The sequence below is a fragment of the Dama dama genome, chromosome 7 (genome assembly GCF_033118175.1).
Source record: "Dama dama isolate Ldn47 chromosome 7, ASM3311817v1, whole genome shotgun sequence".
In the NCBI taxonomy this organism is placed as follows: Eukaryota; Metazoa; Chordata; class Mammalia; order Artiodactyla; family Cervidae; genus Dama; species Dama dama.
The window spans coordinates 8,965,146-8,983,736 of record NC_083687.1 but is presented as its reverse complement, the minus strand read 5'-3'; the positions used below and the strand labels follow the sequence as shown (position 1 = coordinate 8,983,736).

General features: G+C 39.7%; 1 protein-coding gene across 1 annotated transcript in view; it reads left to right on the top strand.

Moving 5' to 3' along the window:
• The window catches only part of MLIP (muscular LMNA interacting protein), a 275,449-nt gene extending 257,505 nt beyond the window's left edge, over window positions 1–17,944 (top strand). Inside the window, exons 12-13 of the mRNA XM_061146051.1 lie at window positions 5,954–6,007; window positions 16,886–17,944. Of these exons, the coding sequence (XP_061002034.1) occupies window positions 5,954–6,007; window positions 16,886–16,891 (60 nt within the window). The 3' untranslated portion in view covers window positions 16,892–17,944. The remainder of the gene's footprint in view (window positions 1–5,953; window positions 6,008–16,885) is intronic.
• The last annotated feature ends 647 nt before the right edge of the window (window positions 17,945–18,591 follow it).

Here is an 18,591-nt window from a genome sequence, read left to right as displayed (position 1 = left end):
TTGAATATAGCTCATTTCAGTTGTCAATAGATAAATATTTGAAAAACACATTGATTCCATCAGCTCATACACAGGTCTTTTCTGGGGTCTGGCTCCTCAACCTCCGGCATTGTTGGCCTCACCTGAGACCCGTTAGATGTGCAGGCCCCTCCTTAGACCTGCTGCGTCAGAATCTGAAATTTACAGGACTTGCCAGGTGCCTCCTCAGTGCTGGGATATGCTGTGAGTCAGGGAATAAAACCTCAAATGTTTTATTTGGCCAGGCAGATCCCCTAGGTGAGTGAAGTAGGCCAGAGTTTTAGGTGTAAGCACGATCCTGGGCGATCTCTGATCCTTGGCTTCCCTCAGTGGGAGCGGTGGGCACTGTGTGGCCTGGAGATTAGCTTCATCTAACCAGGGCACTGCTGTGCAGATCAGGGTGCCTGAAGGCCTAGTGTTGCCGGCCCCTGGAGCGATTCCAGAGGAAAAGACACACACCTGCACGTGGAATCTGTGGACTCAGAGACTGATGACTAAATTCAGTTCTTTTTAAAATTATTTTTTCCCTTTTTTAAAACTGACGGATGGTTAATTTGCCACGCTGTGTTAGTTTCAGGCTGCAGCAGTCTGGTTCAGTTATTCATATATGCACATGGGCTCCCCCAGGGGTCTCAGTGGGTAAAGAATCTGTCTGTCATGCAGGAGACACAGGGGGCGCGTGTCCGATCCCTGGGTCAGGAAGGTCTCCCGGAGGAGGGCATGGCAATCCACTCCAGTATTCTTGCTGGGGGAATCCCAAGGAGGAGCCTGGTGGGCTGCAGTCCATGGGGCGACCGAGAGTCAGACACGGCTGACAGGACTGACCACACACGTGCATGTGTATCTATATATTCTTTTAAATCACAGGCTGTTATTACTTGTTTAATTATAGGCAAGATATTGAACATGGCTCCCTGTGTGTACAGCAGGTCTTTGTTATTTATCTGTTCTAGGTGTGTGTGTCTGTTTACCCCAAACTCCCAGTTTATCCCTCCCTCCCACCATTCCCTTTTGGGAAGCACATGTTTGTTTTCTGTGTCTGAGAGTCTGTTTCGATTTTGTATATAAGTTCATTTATATCACTTTTTCAGATTCCACATATAAGGGATATCACAGTATATTTGTCTTCCTCTGTCTGACTTAAGCTGAAGAATCGTGAGGGATTTAAGCAGAACACACACATGCCATAGCGCTGGTTTTAGCATCCCTCGTTTGCAAAGTTTCTTACCAACGAGAAGACTTTGGGGAATGTAGTAAACAACTCCAATTCTTCACCAGTGCAGAATTTCTATAGTTTTGCAAATCAGAAAGCACTCTTTCCTCTGTTTCATCCCTTCCCTCTGCCATTACTAATTTATTCAACACACACTCTGTCTCTCCTCTGCTGCGTGGTCTCTGTACCAGGTCCAGTCAGCCTAAAGGTGAATAACGTCGACTGGACACGGCGTCCAGTGGCTCACAGTCTCCCCACGACAACACTGTACTCAGAAAGCAAAGAGCTCTATCTAGGTGTCCCTTCGGTAATTGTCATGTCTATTTTTGAGAGATGTTCTTAAGTTTACACTCTAGCTTGAGTAGTTCACAAATCTCGGCAGGAGACAGAAGTAGGGGGGATAGCTTCCTGAAGATGAATAGAGTGTAGGAAGTTTACAAGAGGATGTGGTTCAGCTAAAAAGCAATCCCGAGGAGTGAATTCTGAAAAGCAGGTCTAGCACCCTCGGCAATTTAAAAATGGGAACATTTCTTGCCGCACTTCCTCAGGTTCGTCATTTCTGACAGGTGAGAAAATCTGCTTCATCTTTGAGCAGGAGCGAGAGCTGTTTCATAAAAGCTAGCACTCTGGATGTCATTCCTCAGGTAGATTAAGACTTAATTAAGTGATTTCACCACATTTGGCATAGTTTCTTTTTCCTTCTCGCTGTAGGAGTCTCTCCAGTTGCTTGGAGGGGATTTTTATCTGTCTTTGTCACAGAAGTTAGCCCTGGAGATGCAGTGACATTTATGAGAAAGCCCCACACTGGTGACAAACACTCCACAAGGCTTTATATTTGTGTGGTGGCAGCTGTGATCTAGAGTGTAATAAAACTCAACCGAAGGTTTCATTCAAATACCGCTTGTTGATTAGCCCCCAGTGGTGAGTGAGCAAAGGTCTGATGAGTGTTATACAATATCTGGGACTGGAGTTTCCATCTGGGATGAAAGGATGTTTTGTCTCACTTCACCCGAGCTTTCCATTTCATTGATCTGTCTATGTTGAATAAAGGTCTGATGATAAAACTAATAACTTTTCAGGGTTTTTTTTTTTTTTGAGACAAAATAGTAATTTGTTCTCCAGCACATTCACCACCAAGTAAACAGGCTGGGAGGACTCTCTCTGTCCTCCTGTAACGACTAACTCCCTGGATAATACGTCATCCATCTATTAATATATGGGATATATTTCAATGTTTTAGTGTCCTCATTCTCATTCTCACTGTGAGAGGATGTCCCTCCACGTTTGTTGTCCTCACGTGACATTTCCAGCTCTCATGCTTTACAAAACCTCTGTATTCAGCATACATACCCCTCAGCATGACAGTGAGTCTCCTACATGCAAAAGAGTTCTGTTCAGAGAGCGTGTCATAAGTCCAGTTTGTTCTGAAGTTCAACACAGCTAGACGAGGTACCCAGCTAACACAATTGGCTACATAGTACTGTACTGTAATAGGTTTATAATACTTTTCACCCACTAGTAAAAACAAACAAAAAGAAAACATTATTTAATCTTACAATACAATACCTTGAAAAGTACAGTAGTCTACAGTACAGTAGCTGGGATACAGGGGCTGGCATCGAGTGAATCGGCTAGAAGAATTACTGACCAGGGGCCGGCATCGAGTGAATCGGCTAGAAAAGTTGCTGACCGGGGCGGGTGGCGGGGGGGGTAGAGAAGGTGGCAGATGGCAGAGCTGCAGCGTCGGCAGCAGGAGAGGGAGGCATGCTGCAGCGCCTCATCCCGACGGGACTGGACGTGCAAGCGCATGCACAGTTGGTCCTGGCTTTGAAAGTTCGCAACTCGGAGGTTCATATGTAGGAGGCTTATTGTATTTCCCTGGAACATTCTGTGATTTTTCTTCCCCAATCAACAAAATTTCAACATGTCGACCTGACACTTCTTCACTCACCCTGGAGAGTAGGGGTATCTGGGGTCACCCAGGGAAACTTGACTTCATTCTGTTCTCTAAGGTACTGCTTTCATTTAAACCTTTGTCTTTATTCTCTTTCTAATTACCCACCGGTCTTCCAACCCCTCTTCCCCCATCTGTATTCTGCTCTTTAGCCAGGGCGATGTCTTTGACATGGCAATCTGATCGCATGTGCCCCTTTCTCCCTTGTAGATTCAAGGACTTCTCACTCTTTAGAGAATGAAGCCCAGCATCCTCGTCTGACATCCAAGCTTCATTGTCTTGCGTCTCCTGCATGGAGACACCCATTGCCCCAGACACTCTGAACTGCTTCTGATCTCTGAACTGTACACTCTTGCCTTTAGCACCTGGCCTTCCCTTTTGCAACATGGCACACACCCCACTCCCTCTGTCTGTCTGCCCCCACCCCCCACCCCCAAGCGTCTTCCTAGAGGCATGTTACCCCTTTCCTGCTTTGAAAACACCATCTCCAGAGACTGTGACCCAGACTCCAATCATGACTCTGCCACTTACTAGCTCCAGACCTTGAAGAAATCATTATCCCACCTCTTGCTGCTTTTGTTTCATTTGTGAAACAGGGTAAAATTAGTGCTCACCTCACCAGATTGCTCTTAATACTATATAAGCAAATGAGTGAGTGAGTGATGTCACTCAGTCGTGTCCAACTCTTTGCAGTCCCATGGACTGTACTCTGCCAGGCTCGTCTGTACGTGTGATTCTCCAGGCAAGAATATTGGAGTGGGTTGCCATTTCCTTCTCCAGGGGATTTTCCTGACCCAGGGATTGAACCCGGGTCTCCTGCATTGCAGGCAGATTCTTTACCACTTGAGCCACCAGGGAAGGCTATATAAACACACACATATAATGAATTTGTCATGTGAGGAAACTGTAAACTATTATGACTTACTCCATCAACAGTACCATAATTTGTATGTTTTTAGTTACCTTGAGGATAATAAAAAAGCAAGCCTACTGGGTCCCAAGATCATAAATAGAAGAAAGCATTCCAAAGCCAGATATTTGGGGATTACCAGTTAATTAGAATCAGTTGTTTGCTGTTATTTTTTGTTGGTTAAGATAGCTCATACGTAGTTTTTGAAATTCCGGATTAAAATATATTTTAGGATTTAAATGAATACCTATATTGAAAAAATAAAATGTAAAATAGATATCCGATAATTACTCAATTGCTTTTCCAATGTCAGTTGAATATTTTATTGGGAAAACATTTTCAGATTTCAGGATCTTTGTCCTATTGTAGCTTAGGAGAATGGAGATTGACATTTGTACAGATTCTGATGATTCATATAATTACCATACCACTTAGCCTAGGTGTGCTTAAATTTTGCTGTCTCCAGGACTTAGGTTTGAGTTTTGAAGGGGTACATAGCCTCTGATCCTAAGCCAGGTTTAGGATCTCAGGGGACCCTGATCAGCAGGAGAGAGCAGGTGCTTTCAGCTGACTTCTGGAAAGCTGTTTGGATCTCTAGTTGGTTTGGGGCCAGATCATGCTTCCATTTAAAGTAATGGTCTCAGGATTCTAGGAGCCCTGATGTTATGACACCCAGGCTATTTTACAGTTGGGATAGAGTGGGATTTAATAAAGCTATAGCTTTAAATAAAAGCAGGCTCCATTCTTGAAAATGGGCTGGAATAGAGGGAAACTTCAGGAAGCTTTAAGGAGATGGGCCTTCCTTGGCCTCCCTGGCAGCTGCTGGTGATGTCCTTCTGGGGCCAAGGCTGCACTCCTGGGACTCTCCGAATTGCCTTGGAGCATCAGGAGCTGGTTACTGATCTGACGGTTCACTGACCAAATCAGGATAAGATGAGAGTCAAGGGCAGCCAATTATTTCCATAGCCTGGATTTGCCCAGGATCATAGTAGAAACTGGGACATTTCTGGGAAATCAAGTATTGTGGTTACCTTAAAGCTGGAGTGAGGAGAGATGGTTAAAAAATAAAGGGAGTAAACAGATTTATTACAAATGATTGCCTTCCCCTTGCCTGTGTCCCTCATTCTGCCTGCCTGTCTTTTTTGCTTGCATATCTATGACTTTTTTCTTTCCTAATAGGTTTAAGGGTATGTATAGTGCTCAGAAAACCCATGCAATAATAAAAAATTCCTATAAAAACCAAAGAACCTCTCTCTGTTAAGGTGTCACCATGTTGCAAACTGCATTATCATGTATCATAGTGGCATCTGGTAACACTGCAATGTTTATGAAGCCCTTGTGTTTTGAGATTCTTTATGTTTACAATAATGCACAATGTTTTACATTTCATATAGGCGTTAACTATCTGCAGAGGCATCTGCATTGCTGGTCTGAGCATGATTTGTCTCTTTTGCTTTGGAACTTTTCAATTTGAGGATTGTTGTGAGAAAAATAGATTTAACTTCACTTCCTCTCTCTGGTAACTGCCAGTGTATGTTAACCATTCATTCATTCAGTAAACATTTAATAACTGTCTATGCTGTGTGCCAAGCACCGTTAGAGTGTATGTGGGCCACACAGAGAAATAAGATGTGGTTTTAGGCTCTAAGGATTCACCATCTGCTAAAATTTTTTTCTATGTTAAGAACATCTTCCTTTGTTTTTACTAACAATCAAATCTTAATGTTTACACTTGGTAGAATCTACTATGATCAGCAATAATATACTTGCATCATCATTTAACTGCCAACTTAAATTTAAACTTTTATCTCTCCTTACCTCTATCTCTGATCACATCCTGGGCGTCTTATCTGTGAAGCTGAGTCATCCAATGATGGCTATTCCGGAACACGAAACCCTTGATTCCAAAGAGGTAAATGTAGAATATAATTGAACATCTGCTTATCCATCTCCATGTAATATTGGATTGTAGAAGTAAGCCAATCTTCTATTAAAAATTAATAAAATCTGTTTTATTTTAAAGATAGAATGAACTTTAAACTACTCTGTGTTGTTCAAAAACATCTGATAGTTAAGGAGTAAATTCTTGCTTCTCAATGTGGAAGGTGGTACTAGAGGTGCCCATGTATGTAGCACTTTGATCACAAAATACTTCTGTCTCATCTATTTTTATGATTTTTCTCTCTGGATTCATTATGTGAAGCCATGGTTGTTTTCTTTTTCGAGAAGGTCAGTGAATATCCCATAATATTTATAAGTGTCTCTGAGTCAGAAATCCCAGGACCTTCTGGTAGTTCGGTTTTCCAACCCCCAAGTGAATTTTGCATATGGCAGGTAGCATACAGGCAAAAGTGTGCCATCTCAAATATAGCTCTAAATTTCATTCAAATATTGAGCCACTTTCACATTTTGATCTGACAGAGAAAAATAAATGAAAAGACCTTTCTTATTTTTAAAAAATGCTGTACCAAAGGGGCAAGAAAAAATTGTATTAAAAAATTGAATTTTCTGTCGAGCAAGAACAATTGAGCAATATTTTCTTCTATATCCCTTTAGGCAAAGTGGTAAAGGTAAGGGAAAAATGTACTTTTTAAAAGGACTTGTCTTTATGAAGGTAAAAAGTGAATTCATTCATTTATTCTAGATACTCTTACAAATTAGTCATGCTCAATTTTGTAGCCTTCATGTTTAAATATATATATATATATAATACAATAATACAAAAGAGAGATAAAAATAATAAAATTCCAAATAAAATTATAAATGAAATCTGAATTTTTCCCCAAAGTATATTTTCCACAATTTGGGGCATATTTCATAAACTGACATCCCAATTTATGCAAATGTTGAAATTTCTAACATACAGTATTGATGTGTCCCTCTGCTATAACTTTAGTTATTAAAATATAAAAGCATGCTATAAATAGGCATGGATTTGTATCCTTGACCATATCTCTGATTTTTTTTCAGAAGCAGGATTATTGGTGTAATGAGTATGCACATATGGGAAAATTTTGATACATGTAGCCAAGTTATATTGCTGAACGATTTTAGCAATTCTTCTGATCAGAAGCCTGTTGGTTTCTGTGGACACATGCCAGCATTAAGAATGATTATAATTACCAATTTATTGAGAGTTTACCATATGTTAACATGCTATGCACTTTAGATGCATTGTTTTACTTAATCTTCAAAAAACATCGTAAGTTGAGTATTACTTTTCCCATTTTACAGAGGAGGAAACTGGGGCTGAGGGGTATCCATTTATTGATAATCTATAGATCATATGATATCACATACATGGAATCTACAATATGATACAAATGAACTTATTTACAAAACAGAGACATACTCATCGATATAGAAAATCACAAAATTAATAAGGGAAAAAAGAGAGGAGGATAAATTGAGAGGTGGGGGTTAATAGATACACACTGCTGTGTATAAAATAGATGAACAAGGTCCTACTGTATAGCACAGGGAACTATATTCAGTATCTTGTAATAACCTATAATGGAAAAGAATCTAAAAAAGAGTATATGTATATATCATACACACATTCTTTTTCAGATTCTTTTCCATTAGGGGTTATATATATTCTATATAATATATTAACATTATATGTATAACTGAATCACTTTGCTATATACCAGAAACTAACATTACATTGTAAATCAAACTACATTTCAATAAAAATAAATATATATCAAACTCAAAAAAAAAAAGAATGTTTTTGATAATTAAGCTACCATTTTGGGCATCCAGTGTGCTGTGTTTTACTTAGTTACACTGGCACATATAGAGTGATTTAATAACTTTTGATAGTTTCTTATTCTGTGTGATCAACGGTAATATTTACCTGTGCATTTTCCCCAAATCTTCTTTTTCGTATTTATTTACCCTCAAAGCACTAAACAAGAAAACTACCCGTTTTTATAAAGCAATTCTGGCCTTATGACCATATGATCTAGCGAGTAAAGTGTGCTAGTTACCGGCCCAGTGCAAACACACTCATGGGAGGACCTTGATCAAACCTCAGAATTTCCCTCTTGGTTTTCTCTCATTTCCTAAAGACAGCAGCCTGCCTTTCGGACTACCAGATTGTGGTTTCTTTTGCTTGATCCTGCTATTTGTAGGCACTAGTTGTTCAAATTAGTTCAGGAATTCAGTTAAAAACAACCTCAGATGTACTTGATTTAATTTCATCCTTATTTTTATAAGCCCTATACTTTATAAAGTCCATTTGAAAGGGCTTCCCTTGTGGCTCAGCTGGTAACAAATCTGCCTGCAATGTGGGATTTAATTTGATCATTATTTTTGTAAGTCTTATGCTTTATAAAGTCCATTTAAAAACAGCTAACTCAAAACAGTTCAGCTGATCATCTGGGACAGTGGTTCTTAGCTCTGGCTCAGCATTAAAATCTCCTGGGAATTTTTTTTCAGCCTTGCCCAGTGGCTTGTGTAATCTTCGTTCTCCAACCAGGGTCTAATCTGTGGCCCCTACACTGGGAATAGAGTCTTAACTACTGGACCACCAGCGAAGTCCCCTCACAGGACTTTATAAAGCCCAAAGAGTGCACTTCCCCTCTAGGAAAATGGAATCAAGAATCTCTAGAGGTGGGCAAAGGCAGGTTTAAAATCTCTGCCAGTGATTTACATGTACAACCAGAGTTGGGAGCCTCAAATTCCAACTCCTTCATTGTCATCTAGAAAAGCCAATCAAGTCAATCTTGGAAACAAAAATTTGAAAGTAAAAGCAAAAGAATCATAAAAGAAATGTTGCTTTAGGGAATGCTTTGAATTAATAAAGATTTGGGTCACAAATTCTTCCTGTCTACTGTCATAGAAGTTTAGCCTATACTGTAACCTATGGTAGATTACTTTTGAGAGATCTGTTCTACATTGAGATTCACTGTTACTGAGTTAATAAAACCTAATATTTTCTGTTTCATTTGACATTCTACACAAGGTTTGGAAAATAGTTAGACTGGGGTTGGGCATAACATCTGATGTGAACTAAGTCCAGGGGCTTTTGTTGTTCAGTTGCTAAATTGTGTCTGAGGAAGAAGAAGGTGAGATCCCTAAATAATGGATTTAAACATTGTGATCAGCTGGCTGATCAGTTTTCAAAGAAGGTCACTTTCATAGATTCCTTTTTCTTTTGAGTGTGCTTACATTTATTTTTTTTAAGTAATTTTATTGAAGTATAGTTGATTCACAGTATTGTATTAAGCTCTACAGCAATGTGATTCAGTTATACATATATATTCTTTTTCATATTCTTTTCCATTATGATTTATCAAAGGATATTGAATGTAGTTCCCTGTGCCATACAGTAGGACTTTGCTGTTTATCCAGCCTATATGTAGTAGTTTGCATCTGCTCATCCCAAACTCCCAATCTTTCTCCCCTTTTCTGCCATTTCCCCTGCAACCACAAATCTGTTCTCTATACCCATTTCTGTTTTGTAGATATGTTCATTTGTGTTGTATTTTAGACTCCACATATAAGTGATATCACATGGTAAATGTCTTTCTTTTTCTGACTTATTTCTCTTAGTGTGATAGTCTCTAGGTCCACACATGTTGCCGTAAATGACGTTATTTAATTCTTTTATATGGCTTAGTAGTATTCCACATATATATGTGTGTGTATATATGTGTGTGTATATGTGTATATATATGTGTGTATATATATGTATATGTGTGTGTGTATATATATATGTAGTGTGTATACATATATATGTGTAAGCAGACATCACATCTTTTTTATTGGCTCATCTGTTGATGGACATTTAGGTTATTTCCATGTCTTGTCTATTGTAAATAGTACAGCTAAGAACATAGGAGCTCATGTATCTTTTTGAATTAGTTTTGTCTGGATATATGCCCAGGAGTGGAATTACTGGATCCTATGACAACTCTGTTTTTGTTTTTTTGAGGCACCTTGACACTATTTTCCATAGTGGCTTTACCAATTTACATTCCCACCAATTGTTGACACCAATGCAGTAATTTAGAGCAGACTCTCTGCCTGAGATAAATGGTTTCTGGTTATAGTTATTTAGAAAGAATTAACTTCCATTAGCAGTCATCATCATCATTTCTGATTGTATTCCTCATGTTTAGTGAATTCAGCAACTCGGATCCACAACAAGTTTAGATAGCTCACTTCTCTGTCTACAAGTTTAAATATGAAAGTCAGGCTGGGAATGAGATATAACTGACCTGCCAATCTTTACATCACCTGCTACATGCAGTCCTAGGTCTATTTCATTTTTAACTTGAGGGTCAATTGATTTCCAAGAACATGATTAAATATGCATTTGGTTCTGACCTTTCAGATCCATTTGTTATTAACACAACTGAAGAGCTAATCAGTCACTACTTGCTCATAAAACACATACTAGGCAAATTCTTCTCCTGTGTTCTTATTCCTTCTCTTTGCAGATTTTTGATAAATACTTGAGCTGGCAAGATAACAATTCTGCTGGCAAGGTGACCATCTAGGATCGATTTGCTCCTGTGGTGTATAGAAGATTTTGTGTTCATTTTATTTTTAATTCCAGAACCTCCATTGATGTCTCAAGTTCTAATTTTATGGGACAAGTGTTTCTTTCCTTTATTTTTATTCTCTAGATGAGAACACAGAAAAGAGAAAAATAAGTTATTTGTCCATGGAAACCACTCTCATTTTTTTGTTTGATTCAAGGGTAAAAATGGAATTATCAAGAGGAATGGGCCCACTCTGTTCCCTGCAAGCAATTTCCCATAAATATTATTTATCAAAATCAAGCTTTGATAAATCTTGGATTGCAGTGTTCAAGGTTGTAACCTTATAGAAGTACTTGATATCTGTATATTTATAACTACTGATGAAAAGAAGATTCATATGCTTTGATTGACAACTGGTTGGAAGTCCAGGGTAAATCTATCTTATGAAGACACCTCATATGAATACCTGAGTAGATCCCTACCTTGCCCAGGTATCCAGGTGGGCAAGGAAAAATAGAAAGAAAGATATTCTGACCGCCAGATTTGTAGCAGTGAACCCTATCAACATGACCTTCCTGTGTTGAACGCCTACAGCCTGTGTTGAGGAAACAAAATTAAAATAAATATTTTTTACCAACCCAAGAGTCCTCCTCACAAAGGTAGTAGAGAAGAAACAGCACTTTTATTATTGACTAAGCATTCAACCAGAGTGTGATGCCTATCACAAGCACCAAAAGGTCACAAAGACAAAAGACATCTCACCTTTCATATAGCCAAGTAGGTTTAACCCATTATATATATATATATATATATTCTCAAGATAAACAATAATTTGATTTACCCTCAAATAAGAGGACTTGACAAATAGTCAAGTAGTCAGCTGGACAAAAAAGTCAAGTTAAGCTCATTCTAAATCACCTGGTAATTGGGAGGACCACCTGTGTTAGTTCATTGACTTTATACAAAGGAAAAAGAAACTTCTCCTATCTTTATGACAGGAGCTATTTTTACAACTTTGAGCCAGGTGTCAACTAAAGTTAGACTCCCATCCTTCCTGAGAACCTAGGAGAAACTGAGATAAGGCTTCTTCTATCTCCTTTGGATGTTTACCTTTAAAGGAGATGGTTGTCAAGTCCTTGAGACTTTTCTGAGTCTTAAAACTGATAAGAAGCCCATCTAGGTTTCACAAGGATTTATCTCCATTTCCAAGAGAGGAGACAAGTTTTCTGAAACAAATGCTCTAAGAACAAGGGAGGGAAATTTCTTCCTTTACTTTCAGCAAGGGTAATTAAGCCTCTTAAACATTTTTATTTGTCCTTACACCTGGCTGATACGAAGTAGTACCAGAATCTGAGAGTCTGATTCTAAAGTAGCCACTAATGAGAAACAAGTCTCATTAATTTTTCTTCTCTTGGGACTCTGTTGTAAATATTATAGAAGAGGTGAGGATGTGACACTTTGGGGATTTTTCCTTCAAAGTCATTTCAATAGATTCATGTTGGGTTTTATATTGTAATGAATCATGGTAAAAGGCTGAGCGGAGGTCAGAAGGTAGAAGGACTGACCTTCTTGTGGGCACTAGCTTTTCAAGATAAACAAAACAAAATAATAGAATCAGGGTTAATAACTATTCAGGGCTCAGGTCACCAGATATTAAATTTTTTTGACTCCAAATTCAACATTGTCTTTCCTAGCATCCGTTAGACCTGCATTCTCCACCTACCATCCTATCTACATAGGACCTTAGCTGCTGGATATTTTGTCACTTCTGTCTTATGGACAATAAATTCTGATGCTAGATCTTGTATTTTTACACCAACTTTAGTAGTTATGCAAATGTCCAAAATATATTTTAAGATTTTCAGAAAAAATTAATATGTAACTGTTAATAAATTATTAGATACATTTTCTAGAAATGACAATTTGCTTTGTATACCTGAAGTCTGGCTTCATCTTTACAAGAAGACATGTGTAGATCATTCTCTTTCATTTGACAGAAAAGATTGTTCAAAGTTGGTTATATATTGAAAGGGAAGGAAAAATCAATTTACACAGCACATTCTTTAAGAAAGTGCTTTCTGTCACACTGGCTTAAATTTTCACAACACTGCATCACTTATTACCTAAAGTTAACTTTAAACAAAACCAATTTTGGAATGTGACTCCTTTCAAAATTGCAGTTTTCTAAATATCTTATGGTCTTTCTTGTATATACTTTCTTATCCAAAATAACTTTGTTGTTCAGCTGGTGACAGGATGTAATAGCCTTCACTGCTGAGAACTAGCCTGAAAATAATCATTTATTTTATTAATGATTTCCATATTTCTTAAATGTAGACATATGTTTTTCCTGAGTAATTCAGCTCCTTACCTATATTGAGATTGGCAAAGAAAATCGAAAAGTCACGAAAGGTGTAGAATTTTGACTCAACCTGTCATAACATCATGTCATTTCAAACCAACTGCTGAATGGTAGTGGTAAACACTACTTTGACCTTTCATTGGGTTCAGAGGAGATGAGAAATGGTGCTCAGTTTTCCAGCCTGGCATCAGGGCATGAGATGCCTAGTCCTCTGCTATCTGATCTAGTTATTTCTATAATTATAACATCTTACATTTGAAGGAGAATTGAGAGGGCCTTTTGTCCAACATTTAATTGAATGTTATAATCCCGTATATCCTTAAATCCTCTGTTGAAACTCTTCTGGGGGCAGAGCCTACCATTTACAAGTCAGACATGTTATATGCTTTAATATGGATGAAACAAACTAATGACTGTATGGCCAACAAAAACAAACAGGAAACATTGAACAAATAAGTGTTTAATTACTAATACTGTAGTCTTGGGCATGGTATTTAATCTTCTAGAGCCTCAATCTCATTCTCTGTAAAATTAGATCAAAGGATTATGGTGAAGATTTACATTCATGTGTGTAAAGTGCTTAGTATATAAAATACATAGCCTTTCATAAGAGTTAGTCAAAGATGATGATTTCTTTAGATATCTCGTAAGAATAACTACCAAATGTTGCCGCTGCTGTGCTTAGTCGCTCAGTCGTGTCCAGCTCTTTGTGACCCCACGGACTGTAGCCCGCCAGGCTCCTCTGTCCGTGGGATTCTCCAGGCAAGAGTACTGGAGTGGATAGCCTATCCCTTCTCCAGGGGAACTTCCAGACCTAGGAATCGAACTAGGGTCTCCTGCATTGTAGGCGGATTCTTTACCGTCTCAGCTACCCAGGAAGCCGACCAAATGTTGCTACTCTCAGGAAAATAAAAAACATGCTCATTTTTATTTGTTAGAAGGAAATAGGAGGAGATGTCATTGAGGCATGTTTCTCCTTTCATCCTAAAACTAAAGAGAATTGAAATGTTGAAAACCAGAACTCATTTATTTCATGACTATTGATTTTCTGTGGCTAGAACAAATCAGTGAGGGAGTACAGCTACCTCTTGTTTTAGCAACTTTCTCTCCACCTCCTCCTAACCTGGCAAATGAAGGCTCTCCTCTGTGACTCAGGGCATGTCCTGTTTCTCTGTTCTGCTCAGCCACTTGGCTTTGCTTCATGCAGTTTTCCTGTCTGCTTCCCTCATTCCTTGCACGTCCGCCGTGTCCCCTACGGAGCGGCTCTGAGCCACAGCTCTCTCAGACCATGGCTTCTTCACCCCTTGGTCTCGCTCAAGACAAAAAACCAACCAACAGAACAAACAAATAAAAACACTGAACTTATTTGTAAAACAGAAACAGAGTCACAGATGTGAAAAACAAGCTTATGGTTACCGGGGGGAAATGGAACAGAGGGAGGGACAAATTGGAAGGTTGGTATTGACATATAAACACTGCTATATATAAAATAATCAACGAGGTCCTACTGGATAGCACAGAGAACTATATTCATTTTCCTATGATAGGTACACAGTTCAGTTCAGTCGCTCAGTCGTGTCCGACTCTTTGCAACCCCATGAATTGCAGCACTCCAGGCCTCCCTATCCATCACCACCTCCCAGAGTTTACTCAAACTCATGTCCATCGAGTCAGTGATTCGGTGATGCCATCCAACCATCTCATCCTCTGTCGTCCCCTTCTCCTCCTGCCCCCAATCCCTCCCAGCATCAGGGTCTTTTCCAACGAGTCAGCTCTTTGCATGAGGTGGCCAAAGTATTGGAGTTTCAGCTTCAGCATCAGTCCTTCCAATGAACACCCAGGACTGATCTTTAGGATAGACTGGTTGGATCTCCTTGCAGTCCAAGAGATTCAAGAGTCTTCTCCAACAGCATAGTTCAAAAGCATCAATTTTTTGGCGCTCAGCTTTCTTCACAGTCCAACTCTCACATCCATACATGACCACTGGAAAAACCATAGCCTTGACCAGACGGACCTTTGTTGGCAAAGTAATGTCTCTGCTTTTAAATATACACAATACTATGTATAAAATAGATGACTAATAAGGGCCTACTGTATAGCACAGGTAACTATACCCAGCATTCTATAATGGCCTATATGGGAAAAGAATCTAAATAAGAATAGATGCATATAAAAGGATAATTGAATCACTTTGCTGTACATCTGAAACTAACATGGCATTGTAAATCAACTATACTCCAAAACAAAAAACAAAAAACAAAAAAAACACCCAACAAAACACAAAGCAGAGAGTTGCCTGCAGAAGAGAAGCTGCCCTCCCTCAGTCTCCACTCACCTTCTTGGAATGCTCCGTTGACAGCCATTCATTGGCACCTGGAAATATATATATAGTTATGCTCATTTCCTTTCAATGTCATTTCATCACATTGCTCTATTAGAGTACAGTTTTAGAACTAAATTTCTTTTTTGCCCTCCTCTCTGATATTTCCTTTTATATACTTCTTTCTGGAATCAAGATTTCTGGGAGAAATATCAATAACCTCAGATATGCAGATGACACCACCCTTATGGCAGAAAATGAAGAGGAACTAAAAAGACTCTTGATGAAAGTGAAAGAGGAGAGTGAAAAAGTTGGCTTAAAGCTCAACATTCAGAAAACTAAGATCATGGCATCTGGGCCCATCATTTCATGGGGGAATAGATGGGGAGACAGTGGAAACAGTGTCAGACTTTATTTTTGGGGGCTCCAAAATCACTGCAGATGGTGACTGCAGCCATGAAATTAAAAGACGCTTACTCCTTGGAAGGAAAGTTATGACCAACCTAGACAGCATATTAAAAAGCAGAGACATTACTTTGCCAACAAAGGTCCGTCTGGTCAAGGCTGTGGTTTTTCCAGTGGTCATGTATGGATGTGAGAGTTGGACTGTGAAGAAAGCTGAGCGCCAAAAAATTGATGCTTTTGAACTGTGGTATTGGAGAAGACTCTTGAGAGTCCCTTGGACTGTAAGGAGATCCAACCAGTCCATCCTAAAGGAGATCAGTCCTGGGTGTTCATTGGAAGGACTGATGCTGAAGCTGAAACTCCAATACTTTGGCCACCTCATGCGAAGAGCTGACTCACTGGAAAAGACCCTGATGCTGGGAGGGATTGGGGGCAGGAGGAGAAGGGGACGACAGAGGATTGAGATGGCTGGATGGCATCACCAACTCGATAGGCATGAGTTTGAGTAAACTCTGGGAGGTGGTGATGGATAGGGAGGCCTGGCGTGCTGCAATTCATGGGGTGGCAAAGAGTCAGATACGACTGAGCGACTGAACTGAACTGAGACTGGTATAATCTACTAATACTCATGTCCACTCAGTTAAGTTTACCTTATCTGCTCCAGAGCATGTAATCTTATCAAACAGAGATTGATGGATAAAGAAATCAGTGGAACCACCCCCCTACTCCGTAGCAGCCTTGGGAAGCCAATGGAATTAATATGTGGAAAAAAAGGCAAGAGGTTCATTTGCTGTCTCCTGCTTTTGTAATGTCCCATTTTGAAAATCCAATTCCAGTTCACCACATTTTTGGGAATGATGCATTTAACACTAAAGAAAAAGTTGGCGGCAGCCAACTCATTGAAGGATGAGGAGTTGTGGGTGGGATAGCAGGGCTGTTCCTTAAGTTGGCACCAGCCCCTCAAAGTCATTGGCAGCTCTTGCAGGAGGTCAGAACTGCTGTGCTGAGCTCTGGAGAGACCGGGGTCTGATTTGAAGGTACCACTGGGTGTCTTTATCCTGCCATTAATTGTATAACAACAACAACAACAAACAGAAAATTCCTACTCCAAGTCATTTTTATATGAAATGCCATAGCTGAATATGAATGGGTCTGTTTTTTACAATTCTGTCTCCATTAACCTGACTACTGTTTCCTCTTATTTTGTAGCAATGAAGATGGAGCAGATGTGAACACTCAGGCTGGGCTGAAGTTTTTGGAACGCTGGTGCTAATCACTTGCTAGATTTAACTTTTATCACTCTTTTTTCAGTCTTAGTGTTTTCCTTATGAACTGCACTGGAACTAAGAAAGTTCCCTGCCGGCATATAACATGGCAGTGATCACTAACACCCCGCTTAGAAGAGATTTGCCTACAGTTTCTCCCGCCACTATTAGAGCCTTGAATGCCTTCTATTAAGCTGACAGCAATACTAACATGCCCCTCTGTTTAGCAGGCAAATAAAAAAGAAACATGGGGAAATAGAAGGATGGGTGTGATGATTTTTCAACACCAGTTTTATTTTATGCATACGTTACTATCTGAATCAGGTTGTATTTCCCTACTGCTTAATTATTTTTACACATTAAAAAAACCGTAACTTTCTGAAAAGGAGTCCCTGCCTGCTTTCAGGGGTTCATTGGGAAACTCTTGAAGGTATGAAAGCTGTATTTACACAAAACACATGCTGTTTTCCTGTCCTGTTTGGGTTCTGTGCTTCCTGGGACATGCAGACAGTCAAGTTTAGGTCATGTTGCTGAACTGTTTCCTACATCACTGTTTCTCTGACTGTCACCACGTGATTCTTGCAAAGGCTGCTTCAGAGTTAGTTTGTACCCATCATCTTGGGAGCAGCCAAGACCGGAGAGCAAACCGCCCTGTTGCAGACTGTCCCAGGTGCCCCCCACTCTAGCATACCCAGTGCCCGCTGTATTGGCTGTGTTACCTTTCTTTCCTAGCTGCCACCCCCAGCATCCAGTTCTCACCTTCTCTAAGTGGTTCTCTTTGTCTTGTCTGTCCAGTTGGGGCAATACACCAAGGGAGAATCCACCATGGTTCTGGACGTCAAGCCCCTGGTGGCAGAGGACTTGGTAGACACTATGTACCCTTGTGCACAACTCACATTCTCCTTGGAGCCAGCTCTATCTGAGCCACCATGCCTTCAGACCATTGCTCCATCACCCTCATCATCCTGCCCAGGGCAAAGCAAGGAGGGTTGCCCACAGAACAGTTGGCCTCCTCATCCTCCAGGCACCATTTTGGATGGCTCCATTGTTGTATTGCAGCAATAAAGATGGAGCAGAAGTGGAGAAAAACATCCTGTATTTCCAGGTGCCAACTGTACTTCCAGTTGGTGCCTCCATTAGTGGGTGAGGAGAAGTGGGGCCTTAGTAATGCTTTCTGCTCATTTCTTCTCCCCCAAACACTACTTCTCTACCTGCTAGACTATGTGCGGCATCATTTTAGATTATTGATCATCTCTAGTATTCACTGTGTTCTGATCATGTGTCTAGCACCATGAATTTGATTTAACCTTCACAATGAACCTGTGAGGCAGGTAATAGTATTATTCATATTTTATGTTTGTGAGAAGAGGCTGTAAAAGGTTAAATCAAGCTAGTAAATGCTAAAGACAGAATTAACACTCAGATAATCAGGTTCTAAGACAGACATTTATTCAACTGTTTGTCCATTCATCTTTGACTTTGAGAACAAAAGTTTGAGTCAGTCACACTCCCTAGTTCATTGCTCTTTTGAGTTTGGGCAAGACCCCTCTCCTGTGTACTTGTTGTTTAGGCGATTGATTGATTAACTTTTCTAAGGATTTCTATCCTCTCTTTTCTTGCTATAGGTACACATTCTTGTGTTTGACATAT